General features: G+C 46.7%; 1 protein-coding gene across 1 annotated transcript in view; it reads right to left on the bottom strand.

Moving 5' to 3' along the window:
- The window catches only part of LOC122935170 (cytochrome P450 2K1-like), a 77,105-nt gene that overhangs the window by 28,358 nt on the left and 33,484 nt on the right, over nt 1-15,263 (bottom strand). Inside the window, exon 4 of the mRNA XM_044290935.1 lies at nt 10,021-10,181. Within this exon, the coding sequence (XP_044146870.1) occupies nt 10,021-10,181 (161 nt within the window). The remainder of the gene's footprint in view (nt 1-10,020; nt 10,182-15,263) is intronic.

The following is a 15,263-nucleotide window of genomic DNA, read 5'->3' as shown; positions in this document are numbered from 1 at the left end:
CTAGGTTCAGCAACAGTATGTGCTCCAAGAATGAGGTCAGCTGACTACCTGAACATACTGAATGGCCAGATTATTCCATCAATGGATTTTTCCTTCCCTGATGGCATGGGCATATTCCAAGATGACAATGCCAGGATTCATCGGGCTCAAATTGTGAAAGAGTGGTTCAGGGAGCATTAGACATAATTTTCACACATGGATTGGCCACCACAGAGTCCAGACCTTAACCCCATTGAGAATCTTTGGGATGTGCTGAAGAAGGCTTTGCGCAGCAGTCAGACTCTACCATCATCAATGCAAGATCTTGGTGAAAAATGAATGCAACACTAGATGGAAATAAATATTGTGACATTGCAGAAGCTTATCGAAACAATGCCACAACAAATGCGTGCCATAATCAAAGCTAAAGGCGGTCCAACGAAATATTAGAGTGTGTGACCTTTTTTATTGGTGGCAACTTTTTTTTTTAGACAGGCAGTGTATATATATATATATATATATATATATATCAATATAATTTGTCTTAGGGGTGACAAGGCAGATTTAGAAGGAGAAGGGAGGAAGTTGATGGAGGTGCGGAACAGCACAAGTCCAGCATTGTCATGGAACCATGAACCAGACGTACAACAAGAGATAAGTGGAAATAAGAAGGCTTTATTGAAAACCAAGCTGTAAGCAAAAGTCCAAACGGATGGCTAAACCGAAGCAGGGTCTTGCGTAGACAGAGGTCAGGAACCAGAAGGGTAGTCAGACGAAGCCTGGATCAGGAACCAGCAGGGTAGTCAGACGAAGCCAGGATCAGGAACCAACGGGGTAGTCAGACGAGGCCAGGATCAGGAACCAGAAGCAGCAGCAGATTTAGAAGCATGTGAACACAGGAGGACCAAGCAAGGAACTGAAGCCACAGACCTCCTATATATATGAGCTAGGCATCCAGCTCCTCCCAGTGGGAAGGAGAAGCCGCAGGGTGGGAGGCTACAAGAAACCCAGAAACCAAGATGGCCGCCAGCACATGTCAAACGAAGGAGAACAGTAAGAAGGTAAGACCATGACAGTACCTCCCCCTCAAGGGCCCCTCCTCCGCGGAGTAAGGAACGGTTTCTGAGGGAAGCGTGCGTGGAAGGCTCGGAGCAAAGCAGGAGCATGGACATCTGCGGAGGGAACCCAGGAACGCTCCTCTGGACCATAACCACGCCAATAGACCAAAAACTGCAACCGACCGCGGACCAGGCGTGAGTCCAGGATATTGCTCACCTCATATTCCTCACGATTGCCCACTTGGACCGGACGGGCCCGAGGAACCGAGGAAGTGAAACGATTACACACCAATGGCTTCAACAGGGAGACATGAAACACGTTGGAGATCTGCATGCCAGGAGGAAGCGCAAGGGCATAGGCTACCGGGTTTACCCTGCGAAGCACTCGGAAGGGACCAACAAAGCGAGGCGCCAGCTTGGGAGTGGGCACTCGAAGGTTGAGGTTGCGGGTGGACAACCATACACGGTCTCCGACCTGGTAGGAAGGAGCGGGCGCTCGTCTGCGATCAGCCTGGAGTCTCTGGCGCTGTGCAGAGACCTCAAGGGACCTCTGGATCTGTACCCAAGAAGCACGTAGGACGGAAAGGTGATCCTCCACAGCCGGAATATCCTGGGGAGAGAATACCTCCGGTAACACGGCAGGTTGGAACCCATAATTGGCCATGAAGGGAGACGACCCAGAGGAAGAGTTCACCGCCGTGTTCCTGGCAAACTCAGCCCAAGGCAGGAGGTCAACCCAATTGTCTTGGTGATCGGAGACATAGCAACAAAGGAATTGCTCCAAGGCCTGATTGGATCGTTCTGCGGCCCCATTGGACTGAGGGTGGTAGGCCGAGGAGAAAGAGAGATGAATCCCCAACTGGGAGCAAAAGGCGCGCCAGAACCTGGACACAAACTGACTCCCCCGATCCGACACAATCTCCTTGGGCAAACCGTGCAACCGGAAGACCTCCCTGGCGAAAATCGTGGCCAACTCTTGTGCAGAGGGTAACTTCTTGAGAGGAACACAGTGGCACATTTTGGAAAACCGATCCACAATCATGAGGATGACCGTATGGCCTCGGGATGCAGGGAGGTCCACAATGAAATCCATCCCCAGGTATGACCATGGGCGCTCCCCGGTGGCTATGGGTTGCAAAAGGCCCAATGGAAGGTGCCGAGGGGACTTACTCTGGGCACAAACGGAGCATGCCGCTACATATGCGGCGATGTCGGAACGTAGAGAAGGCCACCAGAACAGACGTGAAACAGCCCTGGACAGCTGATTCTTTCCAGGATGCCCCGCGGCCTTGGAGTTATGGTAGGTTCGCAACAACCGAGTGCGCAACTCCTCAGGCACAAAACACCTGCCGTTGGGTCTCCCAGAGGGAGCACCAGATTGAGCCGCCAAAATCTGCTCACCCAGGGGAGAGGTCAGGCTGGTGCGAATGGCGGCCAGGATCTGATTCGGAGGTATGACCGAAGTCGGAATCGACTCCTCCCCGGACAGCTCGGAGTACTGCCGTGATAAGGCATCCGCTCTGATGTTCTTGGAACCGGGTAGGTAGGAGACCACGTAATTAAAACGTGACAAGAACAGAGCCCATCTGGCCTGACGTGGTGTCAATATCTTGGCCTCAGAAAGGTAGGTCAGATTCTTGTGGTCCGTCAGGATGAGAACCGGAACCACCGAACCCTCGAGCAAGTGCCTCCATTCTTTAAGGGCCTGCACGATGGCCAATAACTCCCTGTCACCAATCTGATAGTTGCACTCCGCGGAAGACAGTTTCCGGGAGTAAAACCCACAAGGAAGCAGAGGACCCTCGGGTGTTCTACGCTGAGACAGAAGGGCGCCTACTCCCGTCTCAGACGCGTCCACCTCGAGGACAAAGGGCAACCCAGGGTTGGGATGCGACAGAATCGGAGCCGACACAAAGGCGGACTTTAGAGCCTCAAAAGCTCGGATGGCCTCGAGCGGCCAGACCTGGAAATTACTGCCCTTCCTGGTCAGATCCGTGAGAGGCTTGGCTAGCATGGAAAAGTCCCTGATGAACTTCCGATAATAATTGGCGAAGCCCAAAAAGCGCTGCAGGGCACGGAGACCACTGGGCTGGGGCCACTGTAAGACAGCCGAAACCTTCTCAGGATCCATGGAGAACCCCTCAGCGGAAATGATGTAACCTAAGAAGGTTACCTGGGATCGGTGAAATTCGCATTTCTCAAGCTTACCGAACAGCCTGTTCTCTCGTAACCGTTGCAACACTCGTCTGACATCCATAATGTGGGCCTCCATGGACTCAGAATATACCAAGATGTCATCCAAATAGACCACCACACACTGCTGCAACAGGTCACGGAAAACATCGTTGATGAATTCCTGGAAGACTGCGGGCGCATTGCACAACCCAAAGGGCATAACCAAGGATTCATAATGACCGGTCCTGGTGTTAAACGCGGTCTTCCACTCATCGCCCGCCTTGATCCTTACCAGGTTATATGCCGCCCTCAGGTCGAGTTTGGTAAAGACCGTGGCCCCTTTGAGGCGATCGAACAGCTCGGAAATCAAGGGTATCGGGTAAGCGTTCTTGATCGTGATGCGATTGAGACCCCTGTAATCGATACAAGGCCTCAACTCACCGCCCTTCTTTTTCACAAAGAAAAATCCAGCCCCTGCCGGGGACGAGGATTTGCGAATGTGTCCGCGTGAAAGCGCCTCCCTCACGTACTCCTCCATGGCCTCATTCTCCGCTACCGACAGTGGATAGACTTTGCCACGAGGAGGAACGGCACCAGATTGTAACTCTATGGCACAATCGTATGGGCGGTGCGGAGGTAGGGCAACCGCGCGCACCTTATCGAATACATCCCGGTACTCTTCGTATTCAGGAGGCAACAGAGAGTCCGAGGAAGTACACAGCAACTTGACAGGCCCATGGATGCAACTAGCCCCACACTGCGGTGACCACGAGAGGATCTCGGCCGATCTCCAATCGAAAGTCGGATTATGCTTCTGGAGCCAGGGGTACCCCAAGACCACCGAGTAGTGTGGAGACGAAATCACCTGGATACAGACCGACTCTCTGTGAACGGCACCAATGGCTATCCCCACTGGAAGGGTCTCATGAGTCACGTGTGGCGGCAGAAGGGGTCTGCCGTCTATCGCCTCAAGAGCCAGTGGGGAACCTCGAGGCTGCAGAGGAATGGAATTGGCGGCAGCGAACACACTATCAATGAACAAACCACCAGCACCAGAGTCCACCAACGCCTGGGTCGTCACCGAGCCCCCGACCTAGGAGAGGACAACAGTGATCAGTGGTTTGTCAACACGGGAAACCGGGGACGAGGAGACTCCACCCAAGATCTGCCCCCGACAGGATCTCAGGTGCGAGCGTTTCCCGGACGGTTCGGACATGCCAACCGAAAATGGCCACCGAGACCACAGTACATGCATCGGCCCTCGCGTCTCCGGAGTACCCTTTCCCCCTCGGACAGGCGAGCAAACCCCAGCTGCATGGGTTCACCCCCAGACAAGTCATCCCCAGGAGGCGTGGGAGGAGAGGGAGGCACGGGTGGGACAGCAAACGTAGGCGCCAATCTGTTAGAAGACCTCCGCAGGCTCTCCTTAAAGGAAGGTCTCTCCCTGAGTCTGGTGTCAATCAAAATCAGGAAAGAAATAAGAGACTCGAGCTCCACTGGTAGGTCCTTAGCTGCAACCTCATCCTTCAAGGCATCCGAGAGACCATGAGAGAAAGCAGCGACCAGAGCCTCATTATTCCAGCCCACCTCTGCTGCCAGGGTACGAAACTCAATGGCGTATTCAGCTACGGATCGTGAACCCTGTCTGATGGACATAAGGAGCTTCGCAGCAGAGGCAGCACGAGCCGGCACATCGAATACCTTCCGAAGAGAAGCAACAAAACCGGAAAACTCGGCAACCACCGGATTGTTGTTCTCCCATAAAGGGCTGGCCCAGGCCAAGGCCTTGTCCGAGAGCAGCGAGATCAAGAAGCCCACCTTTGATCTCTCAGTAGGAAAGGCATGTGGCAGCAACTCGAAATAAATGCCCACCTGGTTAAGGAAACTCGGCACTGAGTTGGCTCTCCCCCAAAGCGCTGTGGAAGGGGGGCAGAACCGGTCATACCCCGAGACACCGCAGGCGCAGCAACAGGTGTCGGGGTAGACTCTGGCGCAACAACCGGAGCGGCAGTAGGAGCGGGCCCAGGAGCGACAACCGACCCATCGGCAATGGAAGCGAAATGAGCCGTGCGTTCAAGCAGGGTTTGCAATGCCACAGCGAACCGACCCAACAGGTGATCCTGCTGATCAAGTCTGGCAACCAGCGTAGGTAGCGAGGATGGCCCTGTACCGTCAAAATTCATGGCTTGGTCCTAATGTCATGGAACCATGAACCAGACGTACAACAAGAGATAAGTGGAAATAAGAAGGCTTTATTGAAAACCAAGCTGTAAGCAAAAGTCCAAACGGATGGCTAAACCGAAGCAGGGTCTTGCGTAGACAGAGGTCAGGAACCAGAAGGGTAGTCAGACAAAGCCTGGATCAGGAACCACCAGGGTAGTCAGACGAAGCCAGGATCAGGAACCAACGGGGTAGTCAGACGAGGCCAGGATCAGGAACCAGAAGCAGCAGCAGTCTTTGAAGCATGTGAACACAGGAGGACCAAGCAAGGAACTGAAGCCACAGACCTCCTATATATATGAGCTAGGCATCCAGCTCCTCCCAGTGGGAAGGAGAAGCCGCAGGGTGGGAGGCTACAAGAAACCCAGAAACCAAGATGGCCGCCAGCACATGTCAAACGAAGGAGAACAGTAAGAAGGTAAGACCATGACAAGCATGTAGCCGCCCCTTTAGCCCATTGGCCCTGATCAAGCTTAGGGAGTGTGGGCAGATCTCTTAGGCTGAGTTCACACGGCGCGATTTCCGCGCGGGTGCAATGCGAGAGGTGAACGCATTGCACCAGCACTGAATCCAGACCCATTCACTTCTATGGGGCTGTGCACATGAGCTGCCGGCTAAAGGACCTGTGGTGACATCACATCACATGGTCCAATCAAATGGTCCATCACTGTGGTGATGGACCATGTGATTGGACCATGTGATCTGACGTCACCACAGGTCCTTTAGCCGGCAGCTCGTGATTAAAGAAGTAAGAAGAGACCGGTAGCTACGCGATCAAGAGGAGAAGGTGAGTTAATTTTTTTTTATTTTTTAACCCTCAATTGACCACCTACTAAGCATTCTGTATTAAAGAATGCTATTATTTTCCCTTATAACCATGTTATAAGGGAAAATAATAACATCTACACAATACCGAACCCAAACCTGAACTTCAGTGAAGAAGTTCGGGTCTGGGTACCACAGTCAGTTTTTTATAACACGCGTGCAAAACGCATTGCACCCGCGCAATAAAAACTGAACAACGGAATGCAATCGCAGTCAAAACTGACTGCAATTGTGTACCTACTCGTACTGGTTTGCCGCAGTACACCCGGGACGCATCCTGAACAAATTTGTCACGCCCATGTGAAGGCCTTACAGTTACCTAGCACAGACCAGAGAGTCAATGTATGGATATAGAGCAAGTCTAGTGGAGATAGAAGCAGCATTAGCTTATGGGCTCCACAAGCACTAGTGACCGGGAGAAGCCTAAAAGCGCCTGGACACAACCGGACGACTATACGCGTGGATGTCTATTACCACATGCCTCTATGGACATTGTGCAATCGAGTTTAGGAAAGCATCCTGTACAAATAATGGAGCAGAGGTTTTTGCCTGCCATTATGGAGATCGCCCTGTGGATTGCTAATTACAAGTAAGGGTACTTTCACTAGTGTTAATGTTTTCCGGTATTGAGTTCCGACATAGGGGCTTAATACTGGAAAAAAAAACGCTTCCGTTTTGTCCCAATTCATCATCAATGGGGACAAAACTGAACAGAACGGAGTGCTCCAAAATGCATTCCGTTCTGTTTAGTTGCGTTCCCAGACTGGAGAGCAAACCGCAACATGTTGTATTTTGCTTTCCATCCTGGGGATGCAAAATAGAAAACGGATCCGTCCCCCATTGACTTTCAATGGAGTTAATAACGGATCAGTTTTGGCAATGTTAAAAATATGTTTAAGATAATACAACCGGATCCGTTCAAATGGATGCAGACGGTTGTATTATCAGTAACGGAAGCGTTTTTGCTGAACCCTGCCGGATCCAGCAAAAGTGCTAGATCCAGCAAAAATGCTAGTGTGAAAGTAGCCTTAGAAGTTATTATATCCAATACCTGAGTGCTAGAGTGTTGACCTAGTGTAGACAGATCCAGGTTTCATTGTTTTCAACCATTGACTCTGCATCCTTTCTACCATCTCCTTTTGCACCTAACGCTGCTGGCGTCACCAACACCAGGGACCCTGCCTCCAAGGCACCTAAATACCCATTCCACCAAGGGCACCTCAACCTCCATCTGGTGGGAGTCCCTGGACAACAGAGTGTGCCCCAAAGGAACTGGTGCTGTCCTTCCCTTCATCACTGCACGCCGGCCCAGGGAGCTCTGCTAACCTTGAGTAAACCACTACCCACATCGGCCCAACATAGCTCACGTGTTGCCCCTGTGGCCCAGTCGCTGCAGTAAAAGTAGCAACCAAGCCTCTACAACTTGGTATCCCTAATGCTGAGGACTGAGTCACTGTCACGGCTGAGGATGGGGAAAACCCTCAGCCGTGCGATGCCCGGAGATGTTAAGCGCTGCTTGGCCAGGACGACAGTATTAGGGAGCAGGTCACCTCCTATCGCATCCCTAAACTGACCCTGACTCCTAACCATATGAGTCAACCCTGAAGGTGGGAGGACTCATACACCGGATGCCTTGGGGTCCCTGCTAGCCCTCAGGATTGCCCTGGAACAAGGAGCAGGGTAAGACGACCTGTTCTTCCTAGGCACGGAGGAACAGGAGTCTCACTAGCCAAGCTGCAAAGGGAAGAGAACATAAACGGCCTATGGATATGGCAGAAGGATGAAAAGCACTTCCACACCTACCTGCCACAGACACACAGACTGGATCCCGTGCAATACAGCAAGTTTCCACACCCAAACACCAGTGGACACAGCACACACACAAACACACAGGAACCCAGATCCATAGGTGCATAACATCACAAAGAAAAACATCAACAGAATATCGTGTATAAAAATATATAACAATAATTTTATGACCACAAGGGTGGCCCCCACTGGCAGGTGTAATTACCAGGAGGGTGTCTCCAGAAAAGCATGGCTGAAGAACCCCTCAGCTACTGAACTCCAAAGAGGCTTTATAGTCCAAAGTGGCCACACCCACACAGACACACAAGGAGAGGGAATTAACCCTTCCAACACTTACAGGGAGTGAAACCAATTAAAGGGGAAGTGTTTAAATGCACATCACACTGCGGCTGTTACCGCTGGCAACGACATGGGTGACAACCATGTTCTGGGAGTCAGCCAGAAGGCCGAGACACTGCCACCACATGTACATAATACCAAACGTTGCCACGGGCAGCCACAGTGAAGGGAAGTGTCACAGTGCACACCTAACATAAGACCAAGCGCACACCAGACATACAAAGTGCATAACATAAACACACACCTAACAGAGAGGTTGCTAGGTGTAACCGCATGCCATTGCAGCAAGCTGCCTAGCACCAGCTCAGGCTGCTATACTGCGACAATACAACACTTGTTGCCCGCGGCAACCACAAGTGAGGCAGCACACTAGCGGCCCTCACCTGTGGTTGAACAACCAAACCAAAACCGCAGGCAAACGCTTGCGGATCAGGAGTCACGACCATGACCATGGCCGTGACAGTCACATCTTTTAAGTTGCATTACTGAAATAAATGAACTTTGCACAATATTCTAATTGTTTGAGTTTCACCTGTAATTTCACAGTTGTAATCAGCTGGCTTTTCATAGTCACCCTTTTATTCATATGGACCTCGTCAGAGTGGAGTTCCTTGGTAATCCCTGTTATTATCATTGTCATGAAATATGCTATAAAATCACCTCTCCCCTGCTGAAAGGATGCCATTAGATCCTGGTTTCTGCTTATTCCTTTCTGGTTCTGCCTCATTCCTCAGTAAAACATTGTTGCATCAGAAAAGCATTGTTATGCAGTTATTTCTGTCAGTATACTCTTCACAGTGTGTTCCTGGAAGGGCCTGTCCAGTTCTTTGTTTCAAGCCATTCTTGTACCATCTGACTACTGCCTCTTCCTGACTGCGCTTCTTTCTTGATTCTTGGCTGTCATATCTGGTTCTTGAACTGCTCTCCTGGTGATGATCCTTGTCTCCAGTTTAGACCTTGTTCCTGTGTTGTGACAACAATCTAGACATGTTCCTGAATCCATTTCCCTTTTTTTTATTTATTTCCACATTCCAGATCCTTCTTGTTTAACTATGTTCCATTTCTACTCTTGTGACTATGATCCTCTACCATGCTCCACATCTGGTTTTCTTCCTGCCTATCATTACTGTTGCAGTGGAGAAATCTATGGCACAGATTCTTTTCAAGTGATGCTTTAATACATAATGTCCAGAACACATCTCACCTAACGGAGGCCACAGATCCCTTGATAAAGGTCGTTATCTGACCAAAATGTTGGGACTACTTTCATGGCCTGTTACATTGGTATATATTCTGGATGAATTTGAACACAAAATGATGTAAAACTGCACATTATGTATTAAATAATCACTTGAAAAGATTCTTCGGTGTGCCATAGATTTCTCCACTGGAATTGATTGATGTTCGTCCCCTATGAGCACCCACCGTTGAAGGGTGTGCAGGTCTCATAATCTTTCAGTATTATTACTGTTGCACCTGTCTGCCAACTGGTGACTATTCTAAGAGAAGAAAAAACATCACTGAATGTTGAAACCTGATTATTTACATTATTACTGTATCTAGAAATAAATTACCATTAAACTTAACATGTGATATCTTGTTTAGAAATCCTTACCTTGACCATAAGATTTTCCAGGATCCTGATATTTTCATTAACTAAGTTCATAAGCTTCAGTATTGTAGGGTCATCATATTCAAATCTACAGTCCAGCAGTATAGACACGATTATGTTGGCTACAGCAGCATTCACGATGGATTGGTTATCAAAGGGTTTTCCTAAAAATAATTAGAATATGTGTTAAAATTTCGACATTTGTAGAGATACAGAGATTGAGCACAGTACAAAACAGAAAGGATGGTGTCAACATCAGTATTCATCATAGGAGGATGTATTATATGGGCAGCCTGTACAGTTGCACAGGAGCCCAGTAGGGATTTTTCTTTGTATTATATTACATTTAAAGCACTTATGTTATACATTTAATAGGCTATAATTACTGAATATTTAGTTCATTAAAAGGGTTGCTGAATGCTGGCTCCTTCACTCCTCCACCACCACGCTCCTGTTCCTGTGTGTCAACATCTAGTTTAACAGCTGCTGAAGCCAATTATTGGCTGCAGAGTTGACATGTTGTAGTGTCCTGGAGCAGAGATACTTTAAAGTCTGGATACTTGTGGATATTTGCCCCTCTTTCCCCTATGCAAACTCATCAACTCAATACTTTATTTCACTTTAATGGGTTAACTTGCATTGACTTATACTGCTTAATACTGTGTTATATGTATGTTGTAATATATATCCTGTTCATTTGCACTATGTTTTTATAGCACTGTGGAAAGGGTTAATGAATACTGAGATACTTTTGGGACTTTCTAGCTAATAACTCAAAGCTACAGTAGTAATTTTCCACAACTACCATAAGGTTTAAAGAAGATCATGTTTTGGAGAAAAAAAGCCCAACTTTTTTAACAACAAAACTAGACAGACTGACCTTTTGAATGTCTGGTTTAGCTCTGTTATTATGTCTGAAAACCAGTTTTTGTCTGTAAAAACTGCTGTGTTATTGTCTACGAGAGACGGGAGTTGTAACATTGTAATTGTTTGTGCTGAGTTTCTCCATTCCACCCCTCCCACTAGAAGGTCTAGTTTAGTCAGAAACTGTATATAAGGAGAGCAGTCAGAGCCACTAGTGTGCCACAGTTAGGGAACAGTGCTTTGAAGAGGAGATTCTGCCAGACTATTTAGTGACAAGAAGTAGACACTGAGACAGGGATACTCTGCCACAGACTCTGGATTACCCGCCTTTGGCCAGGGTACTAGTCTTCTGAGAGAGAGATACAGCAACACGTGACACCTCGACGGTGCCCTGGCCGCTGTACCGCTCCCTTGTGCCATTTCAATAGGTCATGTGATGCAAGGAAGGTAGGTCACTGTTTTGGCCAGTCACTGGCTGCAACTGCCATCAAACTGGATGCTTGGTAACTGCAACGGGAGAGTGAAGAAGCTAGTATCCAGAGGTTAAGAGCTGGGAAGTTTCCCTCCTTAGGTCCTGCCACATGGGACCCCCCAAAGATGGACACCTTTTTAAAGCAAGAAAAGGAAGTACTCTTTCAAAGGAAACTGGACTCTGGGCAACTTATATTTTTGTTTACCACTGTTTGTAAAGTACCAGTGTAATATACAGTACATATTCACTCTTCGTGTGTTCTGCCATGGTGTGCCAATACTCTAGAATGCTAGAATGCTGGACCTTAGTCATAAGAAACCAATACTCTGCTCAAATCTCATATGATCTTTCTGTTAGATATATATAGAGTTCAGTATTCTTTAACCTACAGGGAGTGCAGAATTATTAGGCAAATGAGTATTTTGACCACATCATCCTCTTTATGCATGTTGTCTTACTCCAAGCTGTATAGGCTCGAAAGCCTACTATCAATTAAGCATATTAGGTGATGTGCATCTCTGTAATGAGAAGGGGTGTGGTCTAATGACATCAACACCCTATATCAGGTGTGCATAATTATTAGGCAACTTCCTTTCCTTTGGCAAAATGGGTCAAAAGAAGGACTTGACAGGCTCATAAAAGTCAAAAGTAGTGAGATATCTTGCAGAGGGATGCAGCACTCTTAAAATTGCAAAGCTTCTGAAGCGTGATCATCGAACAATCAAGCGTTTCATTCAAAATAGTCAACAGGGTCGCAAGAAGCGTGTGGAAAAACCAAGGCGCAAAATAACTGCCCATGAACTGAGAAAAGTCAAGCGTGCAGCTACCAAGATGCCACTTGCCACCAGTTTGGCCATATTTCAGAGCTGCAAAATCACTGGAGTGCCCAAAAGCACAAGGTGTGCAATACTCAGAGACATGGCCAAGGTAAGAAAGGCTGAAAGACGACCACCACTGAACAAGACACACAAGCTGAAACGTCAAGACTGGGCCAAGAAATATCTCAAGACTGATTTTTCTAAGGTTTTATGGACTGATGAAATGAGAGTGAGTCTTGATGGGCCAGATGGATGGGCCCGTGGCTGGATTGGTAAAGTCAGATAAGAGATAGTTTGAATAGTTTAGTGGGAAGACAGGAATTAAATAAAATGGGTTGGGGAGGGGAACTCAATCACTTAGAGATAATGGAATCCGGTACACTGGATAAAAATAATATAGGAAATAGAATTATGAACACAATGGATCACATATGGGGGCAGATTAAAAAATTACTTGGGATAAAAGGTTTTCTTCAATATACACCTATTTGGAAAAATCTAAACCTGAAGGAACTTCAAACGATTAGGAGCTATATTGACTGGGAAAAAAAGGGGATAAAATACTTAGTTCAGGTATTTGAAGTTGATAAACTGAAGAATTTTAATACACTGGTTAGGGAGTTTGGGATCCCCCAAAAGGATATTCATAAATACTTCCAGTTTAGGAACGCTTTAAGGACAGGGGTAAATGCAGATAAATACAGAAAGGAACAAACAGATCGAATATATAAATTTACTGATGCTGGAGAAAAAAGGGGTATAACTAAACAAAGATATGGGATATTGATGGAGGGAAAGAAAGAATGGATTACAATATTAGCTAAAAAAAAGGTGGGAAGAACTCCAACCCTTTTTTTCAGACGAGAAATGGAAAGATGCCCTTAGAAACTATCCAATGGTATCAGATAGGGGTTCACACAAAATATCACAGTTCTTTATAGTACATAGATTACACCGATCTCCTAAGATGCTAAAGAAAATGGGGGTCAGAAGCTTGGATAATTGTCCAAAATGTAGGGAGAGTGATGCAGATTTAATTCATTGTTTTTGGAGATGTCCCAGACTTATCAGATACTGGAGGGAGATCGCAGAGATTGTATCTGTATTTTTGGATGTTCAGGTGACTGATGATCCTTTAGTTTGTATATTGGGAGCAACTGAACATCTGAAATTAAAGAAGGAAGTGCGACTGGTTTTGGGGAAAGTACTATTTCAGGCTAGACTTCTTATACTTAGGAAATGGATTAAAGAAGATCCGCCTATAGTGAGACAGTGGTGTGTAGCAGTCGAAAATCTTATTAAGATCCAGCGGGTTTCTGGGTGCTACGCTAAAAATTCAGTGGGACTTGACGAGATTTGGAATAAATGGCCATATTAGCTAGACTTTTTCCTTTTTTTTTTTTTTTTTTCCCCCTCTCTTCCTCTCTCTCCCCCCTCCCCCTTGCGGGTGGTGGGTGGGTTTTTGGGTGATAATAAATTATACTTGTTGTATTGGTAATACAGAATATGTATATTATGCTATTGATGTGATGAAAAGAGTATATGTTTTAAGAAAGAAAAGAATAAAGTAAATAAAAAAAAACTATAAATGTACAGCAGAAGGCTTCTAAGTATGCCACTGTAAAGCCACACAGTGACATATTTAACCCATTAGTTACAACCAAATGCTTAAAAGTACAATAATACAGAATGGTACATGTTTTTAGGTGGCCCACTGAACAGGGAAGCAGAATGATTCCCATCAAACTGACAGCACATAGGAACCCAATGGACTTGATTGTATGTTAATGGATTCTGTCAAGTGCTTGACGTATCATACAGGCATTCCATCATAAAAAAATAATAATACCTTTTTACTGAACGATTGAAAACTGTTAGATTGTTAGGGTCACTCCATTGAACCCACATGATCGTTCATCTTCACTGCAGCATGATCTGGGGGTGCAGTGGAAAAAGCTCCCTATTCTGTTGATTGGTAGGAATCCACTGACTTGACCTCCACTACATTAACAATTAGGAAGTATATAGTGGCTAATGGGTATTTGTTGTAATATACCTCTAAGCCATCCCCACGTAAATGTTATCACAAAAACTGAAGATGTTGAAGATGTCTTAAATGTCCTATAATTTAACTATTCTCCTTGATCCTCATTATACTGATAGCAGAAGAACCAACCAACACCTCTGTCCAAATATAAACAGTTTAGCACACACTAAAATCTTGAACTTCATTCACTCTTTGGACACATACAAAAAGAGGTTAAAATCCAAATCACTTACACGTTTCAAGTGTGAACGCGCTCTTGGTCATGGGATAAAAAAACACTACAAATTAGCACATTTCTTAAATTCAAGAGCAGGCTGCGAAAAAGGTTTCATTGCAATGACAACCTGGAAACTATTTCAATATCTAGAATGGTTTCCCAAGTCAGGCCACTGATCAGCTGTACCACAGCCTCTTTGCAGCTTACTTAGCACAACACTGTTTATTGGAGCTCCATTCACTTTAATGGGACTGCGCTGTGCTTACCATGTGACCGATGAAGTGACAAAGTGATGTCACTGGCCTAAGGTAAGCTGCGAAGAGGCCACAGCTCTCACTGGAGAACCGCAGCCTCTTCCAGCAGCTTATTGTGGGGGTGCCAAGAGTCAGACCTCCAGCGATAAGATATTGATAACTTATACTGAGGACCTACCTATCAGTATAAAACACTTAGGCCCCTTTCACACGGGCGAGTTTTCCGTGCGGGTGCGATGCGTGCGGTGAACGCATTGCACCCGCACTGAATCCTGACCCATTCATTTCTATGGGGCTGTGCACACGAGCGGTGATTTTCACGCATCACTTATGCGTTGCTTGAAAATCGCAGCATGCTCCTCTTTGTGCGTTTTTCACGTAATGCAGGCCCTATAGAAATGAATGGGGTTGCGTGAAAATCGCATGCATCCGCAAGCAAGTGCGGATGCGGTGCGATTTTCACGCATGGGTTCTAGGTGACAGTCTATTCACTGTATTATTTTCCCTTATAACATGGTTATAAGGGAAAATAATAGCATTCTGAATACAGAATGCTTAGTATAATAGTGCTGGA

The sequence above is a fragment of the Bufo gargarizans genome, chromosome 4 (genome assembly GCF_014858855.1).
Source record: "Bufo gargarizans isolate SCDJY-AF-19 chromosome 4, ASM1485885v1, whole genome shotgun sequence".
Taxonomy (NCBI): domain Eukaryota; kingdom Metazoa; phylum Chordata; class Amphibia; order Anura; family Bufonidae; genus Bufo; species Bufo gargarizans.
Note: the sequence above shows the minus strand (reverse complement) of the source record. Positions and strands in the feature narration are given on the sequence as shown.